A 22,133-nucleotide genomic window follows, 5' to 3' on the forward strand; every position below is an offset into this window, starting at 1 on the left:
CTTCATAGTTGAAGAAATTATTTCCCAGTGTTTTCTTCAATGTAGACTTCACAGATCTAATGAGTCGTTCCCAGAATCCTCCCCACCAGGGAGCTTGTTCTGTGATAAATTTCCAAACAATCCTGTGACTACGATTGTTTGGAAATTGACTACGATTGTCTGAAATACGATTGTACTTCCTGTGATTTCATTAATTCATGAAGTCGCTGGATCTCCCTTGAGGCCTTTCTAAATGTCTTGGCGTTGTCGGAATATACAATCTTACAAATTCCTCGTCGTGCCACAAATCGTTTAAATGCCAGCAGGAATTTGTCGTAAGTAAGATTGGTGACAAGCTCCAGATGAACCGCTCTGACGACTGCACACGTAAAGATGAGTATGTAGCACTTCTTCGTTGGTCCTCCGTTATCCTTGTGTAGAAGCGGTCCAGCAAAATCGATACCACTGACTTCGAAAGGTGGAGAGGGCTGAACACGTTCGGCTGTCAGAGGCGCGAAGGGCTCCGAGTATTGCTTGCAGGAATATCGCCGGCAGACTGTGCATTCGTGAATGACTTTCTTTACAACCTGTCTGGCCCTCAGTATCCAGAAGTTTTCTCTCAGTTCAGTTAAAAGAAAACTGAGGCCAGCGTGTAAAAGTCGTTGGTGTTCCTTCTTGACCAACAATTTTGTGAATGTGTCTGAAGCAGGAAGCAGAATGGGGTGCTTGGAACTTTCCCGAAGGTTGCTGAACTGAAGGCGACCGCCCAAGCGAAGAAGCCCTAATTCGTCGTGATATGGTCTGAACCGCTGGAGTGTAATGTCCATTCTGCTGACATCCGGTCCAAACACTTTATCTTGCGTTCGACATATCCAATAAATTTCAGCCTCTTGTACTTCAGTTACGTCTAAAGGTCCCTTCTTTCTGGCGTCTGCGTACCTGCAATTTTTAGTAAATCGTTGTATCCATGCAGTTATACACATCAGTCGGTTATAAGAGCTGTAGTCGTCGATGTTTACAATCGTAAGCACTGGTCGAGCTGTTGCTTTCAAACACGTAGTTTCCTCTTCTAGGCCGACTGTATCCTGAATTGCTGCGGCTGTACAGGTAGTTTCTTCTATTTCGACTATATCCTCGATGTAGCAAGGCTCGTCGAAAGTCGTCTCAGTGTAAAGAAAGTTTGGTCCTTTCCACCAAATCGAACTTTGCAAGAGTTGCTCCGCAGTGGTTCCTCTAGACAGTAAATCGGCTGGATTTTGATCACCCGGACAATGTCTCCACATGTTCAAATCGGTTAGGGAGAGTATCTGTGCAACTCGATTTGCTACGAACTGTTCCCAGCGTTTCGTTGAACGGCGTAGCCAATGAATCACAATCATAGAATCTGTCCACATCACTGTTTCAACGCCCTCTAGGTTTAGGACACGTTTCACTGTTGCAGTTAGTCGAGCTGCAACGAGGGCTCCCATCAGTTCTAATCGTGGCACAGTTATCTTTTGTAGAGGTGCGACTCTCGACTTGGCTAGCAGAAGCTGAACTGTTTTGTCTCCCTTGATGTCTCGTATCTGAAGGTAAAGCACGGCGCCGTACGCAACTGGGCTATCGTCACTAAAGGCGTGGATGATAACCTGCACATTCTTGTCCAGGAGGAATTGACCAAAATGTCTCTTAACTTCCAGCTGATGAACAGTTCTGAGGCCTTTAGTCCACGCTCTCCACTCAATAAGAAGGCACTCAGGAAGTGGCGCATCCCAGGTGTATTTCTCTAACCACAGCCTTTGTATAAATAACTTGACTACCAGCACGAAAGGCGCTAAGAATCCAAAAGGATCGTACATGAGTGAGGCGAAGCTTAAGATCTGTCTTTTCGTAACCTTTTGCTCGCTCAATGATTCAAGCATCTTCGTTAGTGATGGCTTTAAGATGTCTTTGTCGGTATCCCAAACGAGACCAAGAATCTTCTTTTCGTTTTCTACATCGAACTGTATCTTTACGTCTCTACTATTGTAAAAGTTTCGTAAGTGTCCATCATTTGTCGTCCACTTTGTTAGATGCATTCCTGCCTCTTTCAAGATACCGAAGCAATCGCTAACGACTTGCTGCGCTTCTTCTTTGTTCTGTGCCCCGATGACCAAGTCATCAACGTAGAAATGATCTTTCAATAGTTTGGCAGTCGAAGGGTATTTGTCTTCTACCAGTTGGAAGTGGTGTCGCAGAGTTGCAGCAAGGAGAAAAGGACTGTTGCAGGCGCCAAAGGGAACCCTTGTCATGCGCAGTTCTTCAATATTGGAAGACCCTTCTTCAAACCAGAAGTAACGAAACGCGTCTCGGTCGTGTTCAGCCAGCGACACTTGAAGAAACGCTTTTTCGATGTCGGCGGAAATTCCAATCTTGAAGCTGCGAAACTTCAGCAGTAAGTCGAGGATGTTGGGGTTCAAATTCGGCCCTGTCCACAAGACGTACTTTCATTGTAGCTCTGTCGCGTCTCACTACTGCTCGGTGTGGCATATAGTACGTGATATGTTCACTCGCACTGTCCGTTGTGACCTTCTCAGCGAAGTCGTTGCTGTAGTAGCTCCTAATAGCAGTGTCATATTCCTTCTGAAACTCTGGTTCTCGATGTAGCCTTCTCTGCAAGGACTCCAGCCTCTTTAACGCGACATCCCGGTTGTTTTTAAGCTGGGAACAATTGCTGCGCCATGGCAATTCAACTTGATAGCGACCATTGATTCTAATAGTTGATTCCACGAAGTTTTTCAGGACGGATTCGTCATCTTTCGAAAGTCTCTCTTCGTTAGTCAGTCCCAGATGTTCTATTTCCCAGAAAGACCTCAGTTGCTGGGAAACATTGGCTTCCGTTAGGCATATGTTGAAGTTCCTTACGGTTTCCGGCTTGTAGAACTTAGGTGGGCTTCTGGTATCTCCATGAAGTGTCCATCCGATGATAGTTTCGATGGCGGTCAAGGAGTCGTCCAGTCGATGAATTCTTCCACTGACGAGCTGCCAGTAATAGTCTGCACCTATAAGCACGCTTATTCCAGGCTCAGGCGAGACCTGAATTGCGTTGACGTCAGCCAAAGGTAAGTTCTTGCTTTTCAACTTTTCAAGTACATTTGTCTCTGTCAATGCTGACAAGTCATTGCATATTTCGGGAACTTCTATAGCCTCTACTTCAAGTGAGTTTGAGTCGTACTGGCTATGCAGCGTGACTCGTACTCTCCGATAATATTTCCGTGGTGCTGAAACGTTTCCAAATCCCGAGATGGTGAGCTGCTCTTCTGCTAACACAGTGGCTTTCAGCTTCCTAGACAATTCTTCCGTGATGAAGCTGCGTTGACTGCCACCATCAATCAACATTCTTACAAAGCATTTGCTTCCAGTGCCCAAAGCCCAAACTTGGGCGGTCTGCAGAAGAACAGTGTACTTTAGCGAGTCTGTTGACGAGCTGGAAACAGTTGTCTGTGTTTCTGTATTCTTCTGTTTCCATTTTGGGTCGCACATCGTGGTGATATGTCGCCCCTTGCATTTCGCACAGCTTAGTCTCTTCCAGCTTCGGCAGTCTTTAGCTTTGTGATATTGTCTACCGCAGCGGAAGCAGCATCCTAGTTTGCGTAGTTTCTATTTTTTCTCATCTAATGTTAGTTCCGCTGGGCAAACATCCACCGAGTGATTTTTGTCTCCGCACATTATACAACTCTCTGGAGTCAGTTTCACGGTTAACATAGATGCAGAACCTTGGAAATGTTCATTAGATTGTCGTTTTGAGGTTGAGGCTTGTTCTCTCTTGTCAGAAGTCATCATTATAGCCTGTTCCCGGCTTCTTACTTCAAGGCTCAAGAAGTCTAGAAGAACAGACATTTCATCTAGCCTGTCACTAGTAACGCCTGTATTTGTCGAAGACAAGATGCGTTGAGTATAACGGAGTACCATTTCTTGAGGAAGATTTTGTATTATAGCTGTTTTCAGAAGCACTCCATATTCTTTTTCTTCGACGCCAAGGTTATGCAGGGATCTCACGCGAGTCTGCACTTCTTCATGCAACCTTTGAAGCCCTTCGAAATCTTCGCAGGAACGAACTTTACGTAGGTTCAGAAGACGACGCATGTGGTCGTTAACAATCAGCGTCTTCTGACCGAATCTTTCTTTGAGAAGTTCTATAGCTGTGCTATAGCTCTCGTTAGTTGTCGACAGACCGCTGATGACACTTTCCGCTTTACCCATCAGGTAGCTCCGAAGATATTTCAGTTTGTCTACGTTTGAGAGATATCGGTTCTGGTGAACGGTAGACTCAAATTGATCCCAAAATTCTGGCCATTTAATGGGGTCACCGTGAAACTTCGGCACATCGAGCTTAGGTAGCTTAACGTGTACGCGCGCTTGATGAAAGTCATCGTGAGATGCGTGCGTAGTAGTTGTTTGCAGAGCGGATAAAATGCGTTCAGCGCGAGATTTCGCGAGGACGATAGATTCCTGGTACTGTCCGACGCTTTGAAGCTCATCCTCAAGGTTATCATCGGTAACATGCTCTTCTACTTGTTTATCAAGGTCCGTAAGCATAGCTTCCTTTATCTTCAATAGGTTAAGATGGTCGGTCAGCTCACCAGATGGTGTTGGTTCCGTCTGCATAAGAGTTGTCATGTCGTTGATGATCCTGGTGACCGCCGCTCGAACGGTAGCACGCTTCTGTCGTAGTCTTTCCATGTCGTCACGTCGGGAATCGTAGGCCTCGTGATGACGTGGATCGTTCTTCGATTCTGTCGCAGCGTCGTCGCGTTGATCGCGTCGGTCGGTTGTCCTCTTCAGGTAGCTCGCTTCATCGTCAGGGGTCTTCAACTGCAGATCTGATCCTGGTCACGGCACCATACTGTTGAAAAACCAGGAAGCGGAGCCGAAGTAGAGAACGTCTTGTTTATTCGACGCTTGCGAAAAAAGCCTAAAAAATGTGAGCGCGCGCTCGAGTCCACGCTCGCTTCTGGCTTCGTCGTCTTCTCTTCTTTTTCGGAGCATATTATTCAACAATGCCCAAAGTAGAAAACTAACGTAGAAATGAGATTAAAGCTCCTACACAAAGGAAAAGTCTGACACGCACCAAACTCATTAGCAAGAAAAATTAAATTATGGGGTTTTACGTGCCAAAACCACGATCTGAATATGAGGCACGCCGTAGTGGGGGCCTCCGGAAATTTTGACCACCTGGGGTTCTTTAACGTGCACCTAAATCTAAGTACACGGGTGTTTTCGCATTTCGCACCCGTCGTAATACGGCCGCCGTGGCCGGGATTCGACCCCGCAACCTCGTGCTCAGCAGCCCGACACCATAGCCACTGAGCAACCATGGCGGGTTAGCAAGAAAAATAGGCAAGGGTCTAATGTGTGTTGCACATTGGCAATCCATTTCCTAAAGTCAGCTTCGCTGCACGGCTTATTTAAATTCAGGTTCGGTGTAATAAATCCGCGTTAAGCTCCATCCACACTATAGCGGAAGAACGTGCATGGTGCACCGCTGGCATTAAAGCGCAGCTGCAGCAGTGCTGCCACATCAACAGGTGGCGAACCGCCACGGTAGTCACGTGACAGCGTGAAAATCGCACCTCCTCTTTATTACTCTGTGTGTAGGTGCGGGATGTCGCATGCGTTTTCCTTCGTCTGCTGAGAGACTGGCGGTGTGTCTACGATCTTCGTCCTTCGTTGTTAACGCGAATCATATCTTATGAAGATGACGTTGCTGCCACTGATCATAATCATATCGGTGGGCTCTGTTCTGTTGTGGCGTCGCCACATTCAAAAGACAATTAGAATGAGGTAATGGGTGTCACCTTTGCATCCTTGTATTCAGGGTCTGTCTTGTCGTACAAAATCAGATATGACACACTGTCATCTCCAGAAACCTTTCCATCGTGACGTCTCGGATTAGACCCATCATTGTAAAAAAACAATCGCACACCATGACCGTCAATACAAGCGCGAATGAGAGAAACTAAGCCAACCAAAACAAGTGCGAGTGAGAGCTGAAGCAAGCATGAATAGAGCGGTCAGGCGGGTCCGCATGACGCCAATTTCCTGTGCGCAGGTCACTGAAAGGGCCGCTCTCATTGGTATCCTCTGCTCACGCCTCAGTTGCCGCCGTGGCACGAAAAAGCTGCCGTAAGCTTCCGTAGCGCGCATTTTGCCGCTAGCAGCACGCTGCGCTTGTTCTTCCTCTAGTGTGGCTGGGGAATTATGCAGTAAAACATACGAACGCTGTGAAGGTTGTTTTGGTTTCATGGCCGATTGCACCGCTTGGACAATTTGCAGTCCAACTTTCTTGAACAATAAAGATGTGCATTACAATCAAATAAATCCCATAATCAGACATTGTGAGTTCCGGTTACTGCTTGAAAATCTTCCTAGGGCAAGCTGAAAATAGGAGTTTTCGACGAGAGATGACATGAGTTAAAATTATTTAAATTCTGAGGTTTTATGCATAAAAATCACAATCTGGTTATGAGGCACGATGTAGTGGGGGACTCCAGATTATTTTGAGGAATTGGGGTTCTTTAACGTACACCAAATGCACAGTACATTGGCGTTCTTGCATGTCGCCCCCATTGAAATGTGGCCGCCGCGACTGGTATTTGATGCTGTGCCCTCGGGCTTAGTAGTGAAACGCCAAAGCCACTATGCCACCATGGTGGCTAGATGGCGTATGTTCAATGCATTCACTGTCCCCTAAGCTTTGTCAAGACAGATGCTGCCGCTAAAGGGTTAGCTATTGAGGTCACCATAGGGGTCAGGAGCATGCGTGTTGACTGCCCAAATTCGAATTATCTGGTGAAGACCAATTTTACGATCGAAATAATGAAAGTTTGGACCCACAGAAATGCATAGGTGCCTACCAGGACCTTTAGGTTGGGACCGAATTAAAAAAAAAAAAGAAAAGAGCACCAGCCCTACCTCTATCGAGAAAATGGGGGTAAGCAAAGTTTGTTGTGTGTTTCTTCGATGTTCCTCAGAATGAATTGCACTGACGAGTACCATGTTGTGCTCGAACCACAACCGGTGACACACACTGCAGCTGACTCCAAATTTTCGGTTGAGAAACTCGCGTTGAAACCTGGCCGTTACACCGGGGAAGTTGGCGCTAGCGTTGCCGAGGCGTGCACCACCGTTGTTGGGCTCCTAGAGGGCAAGATGACGCTGTCGCAGGCGTTCTGGTTCGTTTGCCTTAAACTCAGGGTTGGCGGCTTTTCGCTGATGTTTGGCCTCAACATTATGCTCAGGCAACACGGGGTCCGAGGCCCTTCGGTGATGTTTCGCCTCGGCTTCGAAAGCCCTCACGCTAGAATCAACACATCGATGACAAGCCCTTTCCCAAGCGAGTTCGAAGCGTCGTTGCTAAATGCAGCCTGCTCCTCGGCGGAACGCACCACGTGCGGCCTTCCCATCCAGTCGCCGAGACTGATCTGAGGCGAGTGAAGCTCGGCGGACACACGCAACCCCCTTTCCTTCCCTTTCCCTCCCTGCGACACACCAAACGACCCTGATAGGTGGTGCGCGTCACATGATCCGGCGCCGGCGCAGCTGGAATCCTGCCAACCGGGTCTCTGGGAGAAACGTGTTTCTTTGCGTGACGCCACCGACACTTGTGAGACAATAGAAGCTTTGCTTGAAAGATCAAATCAACTAAAGTCAAATTAACAGAAGTGTACTGCATCAAAGTATCGTGAAAGAAAGAAGAGAAATTTTGACAAGAGGCACTAATAGCGTTACTAGCACTCAACATTGGTGACTTTCTGCTGGTGAAGAGGGGACGAACAAGTCCGAATGCAGCATACAAAGGGCATTTCGACGTGATGAATACGGCAAGACACTTTAAGACTATATGGTGCGTTGGCCCCAGCGAAACCATGGAATTGGCTTGTAGTGAAAATATTTTCAAGCATCATCCCAGGAGGGATGCAAACTATGCTGAGGCGAATGAAGCCTGCCATGCGGCCCACAGCTAAAGAAGAAAGTGATGAAAGAAGAGCAGAATGGGCTGGAGGAAAAAAGAATGAAGAAGTTAGATCCAGCAATATGGCATGTGTTATGTGCAGTTCCTCAGTGCTGGTATATTACACACATTTCTCATCATCTTCTACTCTACCTCAGGTACTTTTTAAATTTGGGTATTTAGTGCTGGACTTGGTAATCTTTAGTGTACCGTATTTACTAGTGTATTAGTCCCATTCCCCCTCCCCCCTCCCCTCTAAATTTCCGATGGAGCGTCTTTTATAACAGTGCACCTTATACAGCAAAATCTTGTAAATTCGAACTCCAAGGGGGCTGGAAACATTCAAATAAACGGAGTTCAAGACTAAAGAGAGCCCATTTAAATATAGTGCCCAATCAAATGCACAGTACAGTGCGCAACACCAAAACCATCACGGGGTTCTAATTGAAAAAGCCTCGTCTTTCAACCATGTGCCGGAAGAAGTCTAGGTTTCACATAAAGTCCAGGTACGATAAGATCACGCCCCTTTTGCTGCGAGGGAAATTGCGCAAGCCTAAACGGATGGTGGCTCAACGTGTGCCCAATGTTGGATCAATAAAGGCGCAATAAAGCACGCATGAGGAGGAGGTGAGTGCCCTGGCCGCGGTAACGTGATCAAGTAAGCGGTGGGGGCTCCAGCCTGTTCCTTCTAAGCCCAATAAGAAAGGAGGCTGCACACAACTCTGCTTGCTCCAGTTCGATCTAGGCTCCCCTCCCCGCATGTCTTTCCTCGTCATTTTTACAGCATGTGACATTACAGCAGTTAGCGACGCATCGAACCTTCGCCTTTGTCTCGGGTTTGTCCAAATGACAGTGCGTGACAGTGATAGATTTTGTTCGAAATGAGCGTTGCGTGGTTTTTGGAGTTAGAATTCACGGGAGTTTTTCTCTATTCAAATACATCAGACCTTGCTGGAACCAATAGAGCAGTTTGAATTATCCATAAATTCAAAGATTTTGAATTATCGGGGATTTCTCTGCTATGCAAGCGCGACACATTTTTTTTTCGACTACAAGAAGCAATGTGCGGTAATCAAATCTTGTATTAACAGTGAAGCAACCACGGGTACAGATGTTAGCTCCGAAGCCTCGCCGTGTAGGCTGCACGGCGGCAGCCTACAGCAGTGAAGGTTGCCAGTGTGGCCTTCGTGATACAGTCGAACCCACTTATAATGATCCCAGATATAACAATCTATCAGTTATGACGACCACATTTCAGTGCATTTACGTTTTCCAGCTCTCCCTATGGAAACTGCTTCTAGATATAATGATCGTTTTTTAAATCGGCATACTGCTAGAATAAATAGCCCTATCAACACCTCCTAGACAGAGGTGCAGACCCTACGTGGCCCATAAACCAGAAGGGTCGGCAGTTGCTACACTGTTATCAGGAGATCACGGTTCGGCGGCATTTCGTCTACACATTGCTGATTGCTGATAATGATTCGCGACGACGATTTAGTTTTCGGACATCGCATGTTGTTTTTGCGACATAGCGACATAGGTAACGTAATTTTACGGCCCTTGTGTAGCTCACGCGTAGTCGTAATGCCAAGACCATGAGTCCGAGACCTTTGCAGAATAGTGGCATGCCGCAGTAGTTACCCTTCCGGCACTAGAACGCTTCAATTTCGTGCGCAGAATACAGTCATGTCCCACTGGCAGCAAAATATATTGCAAGCTCTAGAACAAAACATGGCGATGCGCTTGCAGTTTTGAAATGACAGGTGATCAGAACAGGGCGCCATTTTGAAAGAGTGACAAGACGCCGCATTTCATTCTTTAGGTGGAACCACACCAGGAACAAAAATGACAATGAAAATCTGCTTTTCAGACCAAAGTACTGCCGAATCGTAAACGTTGACACTAGCTTCAGTGTGGTTAATTTTTGAAGATTATTAAGGGCGAGTCCACATATAACGAACTAATGTATAACTAACTTTTCACGGCACTATCGAGTTCATTTTAACAGGGTTCGACTGTATAGGTGCCGATGAGAGGTCACATTATGGTTAGCTAATGTATAACAATCCCTTTTCGTGGCACTATCGAGTTCACTTTAACAGGGTTCAACTGTATAGGTGCCGGTCAGAGGTCACATTATGGTTAGCTGCTATAGTTTTGTTTTTCTTGAAGAAGAGGTTAAACCCATAGAAATGACGCAATAAATAACGAAAATAGTGAAAAAAATTTTTTACTGTTATGTTGTCGCACTTGAGATATGCCTGTTACAAAAAGCTCCATTTGGTTATCGACATCAGTTGCAGTGCTTCTGGCTTTCGGTCACCATTTTGCTTTTTTGTATGTGTGTGTTCAGGCTGGTGTACCCGTGTTGCGATCGTTTGCATGTTCGTCACGAGCATGCCATGCCGCAAAGGCAATATTAATGATGCATTTACAATGTTGCGTAAAAGTTATTCAAAGGTCGACCCAGAGCTGCTGCCGGCTGAAGTGGATAAAGTTTTTAACAGTGTGTTGGAGGACGAAGCCTTAATGGGTTTGAGTGAAGTGCAATAAAAAATGGTTTACTGTGCACAAGAGGAGTATTGGTCGAAGATTTTTTTCCACTAGAATTCGTGGCTCACAACAATTTTGTTTACTGAAATTTAGTGCCATGAAATGGGTCAGTTTGGAATTTCGCAATGAGTGTACATGCGTGCATCATTTCATCATGCTGACCGAGTTGACTTAGGTGCATCTTATGTACCAGCGTGACTTATTTACCAATTTCTTGTTCAAAACTCTCGAAAAGGGGCGGTTTGGCTTATACAAAGGTGCGACTTACAATCCGGAAAATACGGTAGTTATTTAGCATCCGGGCAGTATCTGGTGTAAATGTCTGGATCTTCCTAGAACAACTCTGTTTGTAACTGTTGTGGTAGGAACCAACCGCCCTGGTCTGTGTGGCCTCTACTCACATGCGTAGGAAGAGCGCTAGCGACAGAAGAGGAGGGGGGTGTGGCAGCGGCGGCAGTAGCGTTAGCAGCGACAGCAGTGGAGGAAGGCACCAGAGAGCAGCTCAGGGGTGGCTGCTTGTCGTCCCCACACGGCGAGGCCAGCCGCGAGCTGGAATCCCCTTCTGGAATCACCTGAGCAGGAACCAGCTTGGCGACTGGTGTTGGAGGCTGCACCATGGCAACTGGCAGGCTGGTGGTGACTGACTGTGGGAATGGGGGCGCCTGCTCCTCCACAGGACTGGGAGCCAAGCGGCCCGTAGTGACAGCCTGAAACAGGCACAATGCTCACCAACCCTGCCTTGGAAACAAGCGCAGCCTTGCCAACACAGCAGGCTGGGCGGTGCACTACCAGTCGACAGGAATGTGCATCACAACATCTGGCACTACTGTCCTGGTACATATTGTAACAAATGCCCACATGATAACAAAGGCACCATGGGTGGGGCAGTAACCTACTACGCATTGCAAGGGTATGCCAGCAAACGGAAAGGATACGGGACAAAATCCTGAGGAAAGACAGTGAGAAAGAAACAGGAAAAATGACGGACCGATTTTATTTCTTAGAAACAGCATCCACCAAGGACCCTTCCTATACCTTTCTCTGTGTCTTGCCTCACAGTTCTTTCTAGCATCCTTTTCGTTTGCTGGTACTACAGCTGAACCCTACAATAACGAAATCGACAGGGAAACCCAAAATTTCGCTATCGCGAGAGTTTCGTTATCTAGAAATAACACACTACAAATAGGGAAATGGTCTGCAAAATGAAAATTTAATGCCAAAATTCCCTTGTTGATCCTTATGTCGATTTTCCTTCACAATGCAACAAGTACAGTGAAACCTCATTACTATGAACACCACATTAATGAGCTATTCAGAAATCCCCTGTTGACATGTTAAAGTTTCAATGCAAAAATATTTCAGTACAACAAACTTCAGAACACAGAACTTTTCAGAATAATGATCGTTATTCAGTTTCCTTGTCATGTTAACAACGCCTCAGTACTATGAACTAATATTCAGAAATCTGGGGATTCTTAGATTTCCGTATATCCTTCATGGCAGCCGAAACGGTAGGCTACCAGACGACAAGGTGCAGAGAGCGGGCGCCACAGCACATGGCTCCGTAAAACCTGACATGGCGCCCGAACCTGCAACATCAGTTGCAGAAAACACAGGCGAAAGCATTTTTGCTTTCTTCTTCATCTTTTTTTAAATCTATCGCGGAGGCAACGACACATAAGTTTTCGTGAGCATATGCTCCACCCAGAAAAGTGTCGCCTAGCAACGGAGGCGAGTCTGTTCCTTCTTTCACCCCTCTTACTGCACATGCCTCTTTCCTTCGCGCGTCTTTTTGTGGCTGTACTAGCTATGCAAGCGGAGAAATGTAACCTCTGTATTAGTGAGGATACGCTGCGGGCGTGCCACACGGTCGCGCTTTGTACTTTCCAAACGATGTCATTTATGTGCGCTTGCGCTTCGGCATAGTTCAGGGAAGGTATTCTGTAAGAGTCCACCGACGAAATGGACATGTCCATTTCGTCTGCTGCTGAAGTGCTGATTGGCTGTGGCGCCTGGCTCCTGTTGAAGCGCACCCCAGCCCAGCCAATCATAACTTCAACAGCAGACGAAATGGACATGCCCACTAGGTAGACTCTTACAGAATACCTCCCCAGGTGTCCACCTTGAGCGATACAGTTACGGTGTCTGTGGCAGGGTATTTGAAAAACAAACAAACAAACAGCAAGAAACATTGCACTTTGAAGGCGACATGAAGCTACCTTCTTGCCGGTAGTTTTCTCGGCATCAGCGTCTGTTTTGCATGTGTCATTCTTATTAAACGGTGCTTCGGTGGTGCGTGGCTGTGGAATATACCAATAACAGGTTGATGGTGGTGCAGCAGTACATAAAAGAAAAAGCTGTCTAAACAAGCAACATGGTGGCCATGACAACTTCCGGCGCGTGCAACTGCTTCCAGCACCGGGCCGTTTTTGTAAACAAAGATGGTGGTGCCCACGCAAGCGCAGAAGCGTGCCACCGCGTTCAATCTGTGGGTAACACAAATGCGCCAATAATTGTTCAGTTCGTACGCAAGGGCAACACGTGACTCTTTTCTTGCAAAGGCAAAAAAGCAAAAAATGTCGTCGGAAGACATTGGATTGGAACCAAGGGTTCCAATCTTTGTCAATGAACACTTGTGTCCTGCCACCAAGCGCTTCTTCAGTGCAGCAAATTCAAAACGAAAACAATGTGGCTGGAAATACGCTTGGACAAAGCACGGACAAATTTTTGTGAGGAAATCTGAAGGAACGCCCGTCATATCCACCAGTCATGCTGATGACTTGGTGAAAATTGAGCAGTAAAGCTAAGGGTAGTCTATCTGTAAACTAGACAGATTATGGGCTTCAAGCCATCCGAAATCAAACAAATTGGTAATGCAAAAAAGCCAGCCATGACGTTCTTTCACCAAAATGTACAGTCACTTGTAAATAAGGACGATGAAATGACATTGTTATTAGAAAATTTGGGTTTACCCTTCACAGCAGTAATTCTGACAGAAACTTGGTATCAAGGAGCGTCATGTGCCTTTTCTCCCCCTGGTTATCATTGCCACTTTAGAAATCGTGAAAATAAGCGCGGTGGTGGTGTTGCGCTTCTGATGAAAGAAGACGTATTCGTCGAATGTGTGCCTCAGTTTACAACCGTGAATTGTCACTATGAGGTCTTTACATTAAGAAGTCCCGAAACTTTGTTCTGTGTTTGTTATAGGCCACCCTCCGGTGATTTTAAGCAATTTATTAGTTTTCTTGATTGTTTTCTTGCTTATGCTTCAGAGCACAACTTAGAGTTCGTCCTCGGCGCCGATCTTAACGTGAACTTGCTTGCATCTACATGTCAGCAGAAAGAACTTGCTTCGATCATTGTTGCCAATGGTGCTTCTAATATGATCACAAGTCCTACGTGTATTTCCTTAGACGGCAACTCATTGCTTGATGTTTTCATTACAAATATTAAGCCGGATATAATAACAGCTGATGTCCTCTATACAAGCATTAGTGATCATTTTGATATATTCATGCTAGTAGCAAAAGATCATCTTCAAAGGCAAAATGTTTCAAACACGCGTAATGTTCAGGTAATCACGCCACGGCAGCTCGAATCCTTTTGGCAAGTTATCGGTCAAGAAACGCGGAGTGTCGTCTACAAATCAAACGATAGTCACGTTGCGTACTGTAGTTTCATCAACATTTTTAAAAGCCTTTATAACGCTAACTTCCCATTTGAGAAAACAAATAAGCCTAAAAAGGCACGTAAGCCTTGGATCACTCGCAGATTGTTAAGGATGGTAGAGCATAAAAATGCCCTATACGCAAGATTTGTCAAAACCAGGGACCCAGTGCTGGTAGCAGAATTCAAAGCCAAAGAAATCGGCTTACGTCTATGTTAAAAGAGGCAAAAGATTCGTATTACATCAATTTATTCTGTGAGAAAAATACGCAAACATCAGAGGTGCTATGGCGCAAACTAAACGTGCTTATTTATCCAACCAGAGTGCCAGCTATCTCAGATAGCATGTTGAATGAAGGTATACAACTATCAGGGCAATCGCTCGCGAATGCCTTTAACAGCGTCTTTGCGCACCAGACAAATGACAGCAATGACCAAAGTGTTCAAAAGCCTGCTCCTCGTGAACATTTTATTGGGAACAGTAGCCCAGGTTCGCTTTTCTTTGCACCAGTTAGTTGTGCAGAAGTTTTTTCTTATCTTCATTCAATGAAGAATAGCAAAACAAAAGACGCAGATGGGGTTCAAAGAGACCCTGTAAAATAATATGTCCTTGACATTATAACCCCAGTCGTCACCCATATTTACAACATCATTTTGTCAAGCGGTGTTTTTCCTAAAATGATGCAGATTGCACGTGTGGTGCCAATATATAAGAACGGTGACAAGAACTATTTAAATAATTACCGTCCCATATCAGTCCTGCCGGTATTCTCAAAAGTTATAGAGAAAATAATGCACTCTCGAATCATATCGTACCTTAATAAATATAACCTTCTGCAAAATTTTCAGCATGGTTTCAGAAAGCATCATTCCACGAAAGCAGCACTAGCTACGCAAAAAGAAATTATCCTAGAAGCGTTCAATAGCAGGGAAATCTTAATAGGTGCGTACGTTGACTTTTCAAAAGCATTTGATCTTATCGATCACACCATTCTTCTTTCAAAACTCCAGAAATACGGTATCCGTGGGACAGCTCATGCGCTCCTGGAGTCATACCTTACACACAGAACACAGTACGTAGATATTGGCACAGCGAAATCTTCCATGCAGCCTGTTAGAAAAGGAGTCCCCCAAGGGAGCGTATTAGGATCATTGTTGTTCTGTATATATGTAAATGACATTGTACACATCACAGATAATGCACAGTTTGTCGCGTACGCCGATGATACTACAGTATTTATTTCAGTAACAGCTGAAGGTAAATTAAAGCAAACAACCAATGAGGTTCTCGAAAGCTTAAAGTCTTGGGCAGACATGAATCACCTAATAATAAACTCCGGAAAAACAAAGGCGATATTATACCGACCTAAACGAAAAAAATTTCGCACAGCCAATTAACATTTGCTTAGGCAGTGCCGTTATAAATTTTGTAAGCTCTGTAAAAATTCTTGGAGTTAACTTTTCTGAACATTTAACTTGGAATGAGCATACTGAGCACATTCAATCTAAAGTTTCCAGTGCTATCGGCATTATATCAAGGCTGAGGCACATACTTCCTGTCAAAGCTAAAATTCTGCTGTATAATTCACTTGTCTCCTCACTTCTAGAGTATTGTTGTATTGTGTGGTGCACAACTGGGGTTACAAACCTAAAAAAGCTACATATGCTTCAGAAGAGAGCTGTCCGGTGTATAGCAAATGTCCCTTACCTCTACCCTACATCTAAACTTTTTCTTAAATATGATATTTTACCAGTGTTTTGTTTATTTGACTACAGAATAACAATGATATACAAATGCTTCCTCCGTTATAACGAAAACTCAGGGTGTCTACCAAGTTGACATTTTCAGATTCCCTGAGTTTTCCAGGTTTTCCCTGAGTGATTTTGCTAAATTCCCTGAGTGAAACGGAACTTTCTTTTACATCAAGATGGGCTGACACCATGTTGCCTGATGGTTTCACTCTTTAGTAAGCATGTTAAAAAAAATGTCTCAGTTTCACCCAAAAGGCGAAGCATCAATTGCGAGAGCAAATTAGTAGAGAGCTATACGGAGTAAGGATAGTAGTTTTATCAGCTGTATAAACTTGGACATGCAGCAGCCCCAGCAATGCACCCGACTAGTTGTCGACGCCGTCGGCGGCACCGAACGCACACGGCGTTGGTGACTGTTGCCTGTGCCTCTGGGGGCGGCTCGGAAATTTTCGACGAGATCAGAACGGGACACTCGTCGAGCAGCGTCCGAACTCTTTACCACCTTCTCGCCTCACCAAATTTTTATATAAATACGCATTTGGTGCCGCAGCTAAGTGTCGCCTCCCCTCCCTCCCTCTATTACCGCAACTTTCGTTCCCTTTCAATAAAATTACAGCTAATTTTTAGGGATGGGCGAATAGTGGATTTGAGGTTCGAAGTGAATTCAAAGCGAACAGTGATTTGGTCAAATAATTTCGAATTTCACGGGATTGAAAAAAAGAATGTCCGAATTATCAAGGTATCCAGAAAACAATAAGCAAATGCATACTACGTCAGCACGATTTTATTAGTGTAATGGATGAGCAAATCCTTTCGCTATTTAGCACAAAGGCAGTGCGGAAGCTGCAATTCTCGTAATCGCGTGACTGATTGGCTCTCGCAGCGGCGATCGAGGCCTCGCGACTTCCTTCACAGCCCGGCCGCGGCGCGCGCCATCATTTTCGACACGCTTTGCACTACCGCGCGCACATCCCGCCAGTAAGCTGAACGCCAATGGATCACACGTCCATCGCGATGCAGCCGGTGCGCTTCATCCTTGACAGCTTTGCACCGAGTCAAACCGAAACAACTGTTTGTCGCAACCGCGGCCGCTATCGACGCGATTATGAACGGCAACTTTGCAGTGCTTAAGGGTACGGCCACGCTAGCGGCAAGAACGCCCGCGTCATGCCGTGAGCGGCAACGCATCATGACGCGCGCGGCAAAAGCGGCAGGAATCGGGGGGGGGGGGGGGGGGGGGTTTACGGCTTGCCGAGGGTGCCGAGAGCGACGAGGGTGACGTCACGGAGCCAATGGCAACCGGACCTCCGCCGCTCCGCGCCGGGTTATCATTCGACGATTGTCATCTCTCGCGGTTCTATATAGGGATTTCTGGACGCTGTCCGATCGCACCCTTTTCGCTCACGGTGATTCCGCGTTCCGAGAGCGCGCGAGATCATATCGCGCTGCCGCGCGGCGAGACGCGATTGCCCCGGTGGACTTCGCGGCAAGGCGTTGACGCGCGGTAACTTGCCGCTAGCGTGTCCGTACCCGGCCGACGCACGCACCGAACAAACTACCGTTCGCTGCAACAACTTCAGATGAAATCGCAGTCGCTCTCTATGCGATCATGGATGACCACTACGTAGCTCTTTAGGCACGCGGCCTACGTGCGTATTGAGTCAAAACGAAACTAAACAGCTATCAACGCGATGGTGGGTGGCGACTATGAAATCCCGCGGCCAACGCGTTGTTATGTGCGGCGGTAAACGCAATAAAGGCACAAATACATAGAGTTTCTCACTATAACACTTTATAGTGTGAAACTCTATGCACAAATAGGCACGAAGCGTTCCGTCGTTGCTGTCATTCACGTACGATTTCCGCTGCTGACTATGGCCATGCGGACTCCGCCGCTTCGTTTCGGCTGTGCACTAGCGCCGTTTCTGCTCTTCTGCGCCGCACATTTCAGGCTCTTTAATGCAAAAACGAATAGCCTTCAAGATTTATGGTTGATGTATAGCAGCCGTGACGTAAAGCATAGCCTCCAAGATGTGTGCCGGCCGTCCGTGGCTTCTGGCTGCCTATTCGGGAGCGCCGAATAATTCGAAAATATCGAATACCTGAATTAGAATCGAAGCGAATAACGAATATAGAATTATTCGATCGAATATTCGACAATACGGTATATTCGCCCATCCCTACAGTAATTTTCCCTGATAGAGGCACAAATTCCCTGAGTTTTCCCTGAGTTTTTCTAGAATATTCAAAATCCCTGAGAATTCCCTGTTTTCCCTGTTTTCCCGGTTGGTAGGCACCCTGAAACTATTCTTTCTCAGTCAGCGAAATTGAAAGAAAATCCGTGTAGAAGGAAAACTACGTTCAAAGAGCCATGGTATGTGCCCACCCCCAGAGTATACGGTTATACACAATCATTGCGTTACATGGTGCCTGTACTAATAAATAAACTATTCAAGGAGGATTTTGATCCTCTGTGTGCTTCTACTACAGCCATTAAGTGTTTTTGTCGGGACAAACTGTCCTAGAATAGCAGTGTTTTCTTACTGTATTATTTGAATGAAGGTTTTTTTTTGTTTTCTATTTGCCTATGCAATGTAAAACTATGTTCTTGTATGCATATTGCCTGTGATCAGTGTCCAAAGTATTTGTTATCTATGAACGATGTTCGTTCTCTGCGACAGCTCTACTGCCAAGTTGCTCCAGGCGAGTTTTAGTCCCGTCCCCTCCTTTTTGATGAAGGAAAATAAAATGGAATGGAATGGAATGTGGTAGTACTTTACGAAATTTATGCATGAAGCGAAGGGATCTGAGCGCATTTTGGAGTCTGAATGTTGTGGAGTCTCGCACATGTGCTCTTGGGACAAAGGAATGACAACACAGTAGTGCAGACAATCAAAAGGGCATTTATTGCACCTTTCATACACTAATACACACTAGCCGAATTACATTCACATGGGTGCGCGACAAACCAAGGAAGTTCGACTCGCCGCGACCCGATAGCGAGCGAATATGTTCGCCCCATGCTGTGACACCATCGCCTAGTCATTCATGTGTACGGTCACGCAAACGGTGGCACGTTCGAATGATCCGAGTTCATCCATACCGGTGTCCTGCTCTCAGCCTCCCGAGACGGTCCCGCGCACGCGCGAAGCGTTCGTGCGTGTTGGTCGCCGATCCCAAGGCAAAGAGGAAGCGCTTTCGACCTTTTTCTCCCAAGTCATCCCGCCGTTCGGTGGCGTTAGCATCACGACACTCGCGCCATCTCTCGCAACGCGCCGCAACCACTATGACCGCCTCTGGCGCTTAGCCACGCGGAGAAGCCGGACTACAGGAGACGAGAGCTATGCGGAGAAAACCACAGCAGGGAACGCGCGAGAGTCGAGCATCCCTACAATGTGTGGGGAAATGTCCCGTCAATTTTCGTTGTTGCGGGATTGCAGTTTAGTAGCATTTCGTTGTCGAGAGGTACCAAATGCATTGAATACTATGGGCAATCGCCGGGGTTACGAAAATGTCACAGTTTCGCCCTAAGGGCGAAGCAATGAATGCGATAGCAACACAGCAATGTCATACGAAGTAAGGTGAGCGGCTTTGGTAGCAATATGAATTGTAGTAAACATGAGCTGATTAAGTAAGCAGGTGTGCTGCGGCGTAAGTAGACCGACATGAAGAGAGACTCGATGACCACGAGAAGGCGCGTGTGAAACGGTGGTGATGATGAGAAGCGCTTCCCGTGGGCAGCGCGTGCGAAGGGACACACCTGTAGCGCTGCACTGCCGATCCGGGCAGCATTGCATGTGTAGCGTGCGTTGGAAAATGTGGCCCGACTATTACTAACTGAATGAACAAGCCTGGTGTGAGCGTGCACAAACAAACGAGCGCGCACAAACAAACATGAATAAATCACACTGAATGACCGCAGACGACTGTCAAAACGCTGGCAGCAAGCGCAAACGCCGCAGCGGGCGAAGGTACGTGCGGTCTATCGCTTCAACGGAAACTGAGCGGCGAATGCACGGCGCATAAAGGTCAGAGCCGTGGGGAGATAAGAGACGGTGCGGGCGGAGCGACGAGCGCGGTTGTTGGCAGAGTAGAAGTGCGCCCCCCCCCTCCCTCCGGCGCTGGCTTCCCGCTTCCTTGCTTGCGAGTGGGAGATTAAGTGCGTTCGCTCTCCGTGACAGCGCGCGTCCCCACACACTTCCGCTCGGGCATACGGCCCCTCCCCCCCCAGTGCCTCGAGCGCGACAGAAAAAAGTGCGCTTCCTCCCGCTTTTCTTGTGCATGCGAGATTTAGCTATGGTCATCGGCTCCCCTCGCATGCTTTCACTCGCACATACAGCATACTGCGTGCAGTGACGGCGTTTTTAGGGCCCTAATGTGTCATAGACAAAATCTTATGATAGCAAATATGGATCTCAAAGGTCATGCTTTTGCTGGCAGAAACCAAAAATACATCACAGGTGTTGCCCCGGCACTTTGGGACGCCAATCCCATCGTCAAGCCTCCAAGCCAAGTTACAAGGAAAGTCAAATGCGTGGGGTAGCAGGTGGCAGTTCGCAATGCATGATGCGGGAACGGTCCCACAGTTGCGACACAACAGTACCAATGCATTGGGTCCTATGGGAGCTATGCCGCGACCGGCCGAAAGCGACATAACAGCCAGGAAAACGCAGCAGCCAGGAACATAACAGCAGGGTTCTACTGTACTACTATTACCGAATCGAATAGTGAATGTTCGAATAATTCGACTTGTGAATTGAATATCTACCATTTTATTTTTCGGATACAGTAAAACCTCATAATTCAGATTTCACAGCACTGAAAGAAATGTCCAAATTGACAAATATCGAATAATTGTGGGTATTAAGGAAAACAAATGCTTAGTACGTAAACACGCTTTTATCTAGTGAACGAATTAGCACATCCTGTTTCTATTTTGCATGACAGCAGTGAGGAAGCTGCAATTCTCGTCATCGTGTGACTGATTGGCTTTCGTAGCGGCAAATGCCTCATGACTTCCTTCCTAGAGCAGGTGCTGTACGTGCCTTCACTGGAGACGGGCTCTTCAATAGCGCAAACACCCCGTTGAGCTTGTCGCCAACAGTCGCCAGAAGATTGTTAGTCCATCGCGATGTAGCTGGTGCTCTTCATCCTTGACAGCTTTGCACCGAGCCAAAGTGAAACAACTGTTTGCCGCAACCACTAGGGATGAAACTGCGGTCGATGTCAATGCGATCATGGATGGCGACTATGCAGTGCTGAAGGCATGTGGCCGACACGTGCATCGTGTCCAAACGAAAGTACTGTTTGCCGGAACCGCTGCTGACAAAACAGCAGCTGCTATTGACGCAATCATGGACGGTGATCTTGCAGTTCTGAACGCACGCAGCCAATGCGACCTTATGCGCAGTGGTAAGTACAAGATTAAAGGCTTTAGACGCACAAATAGGCCTGAAACGTTCCGGCATTGCTGTCATTCGTGTACAATTTCCGCTGATGACTATGGCAACGCGGACTCTGCTGCTTCGTTTCGGTTGGACGCTAGCGCCGTTCTTGCTCTCTTGCATCACACATTTACAGCGCTCCGAGCTCCAAGAGTTGTCCAAATTAACCAATGTGTGGTTACATACATCAGAATTAAAATAGTGTGATTGTATTAAATACTGCCAGGACCAGAGGGCGAGTATGAATAATCAGATTTTCCGAACTAACAAGGTTTTACTTTATAAAGACCCACACAGTTTCGCATGCGCCGTGAAGCCCCTCGTGCTCGATGCCACACACACGAGTGCGTCACTTCATTGCTTTTGTCACAAAATTAACAAGCGTGGTGTCAGCGCGCACAAGCACACATAAATAGATCACACTCGATGACCGCAGACAACCACTGTCAAAACGCAGGCAGCAAGCGCAGCCGTCGCAGCGAGCAAAGGTTCGGGCAGTCTATCGCTTCAACGGAAACTGAGCGACTGAATGCATAGCGCATACAAAGGTCATAGCCGTGTGGAGATCGCTTGCAAGATACGGCGCGCGCGACAACACCGGCAGCCCGTACCGGCGCAAACATAATAAAGAACCAAGTGCAAAGGGCAAAGTACATGATCGCATTTGTTGGCAGAGTAGAAGCCACTCCCCCGCCCCCTCCCTCCTGCGCTACCTTCCCGCTTTGCTCTTTTCGCGCGGGAGATTGCGTCACCAGTTCCCCTTG

At 46.8% G+C, this 22,133-nt stretch overlaps 1 protein-coding gene across 18 annotated transcripts in view; it reads right to left on the reverse strand.

Annotated features, from left to right (window-relative positions):
- Positions 1–22,133, reverse strand: part of LOC119466381 (serine/threonine-protein kinase WNK1-like) — a 420,835-nt gene that overhangs the window by 111,730 nt on the left and 286,972 nt on the right. For 16 of the 18 annotated variants that reach the window (XM_049657241.1, XM_049657234.1, XM_049657230.1 and 13 more), the window contains one exon: positions 10,909–11,214. In XM_049657241.1, the coding sequence (XP_049513198.1) occupies positions 10,909–11,214 (306 nt within the window). The remainder of the gene's footprint in view (positions 1–10,908; positions 11,215–22,133) is intronic. The other 2 variants (XM_049657238.1, XM_049657236.1) reach the window with 1 other exon arrangement.

This window comes from Dermacentor silvarum, chromosome 10 (assembly GCF_013339745.2).
Source record: "Dermacentor silvarum isolate Dsil-2018 chromosome 10, BIME_Dsil_1.4, whole genome shotgun sequence".
Classification (NCBI taxonomy): Eukaryota; Metazoa; Arthropoda; class Arachnida; order Ixodida; family Ixodidae; genus Dermacentor; species Dermacentor silvarum.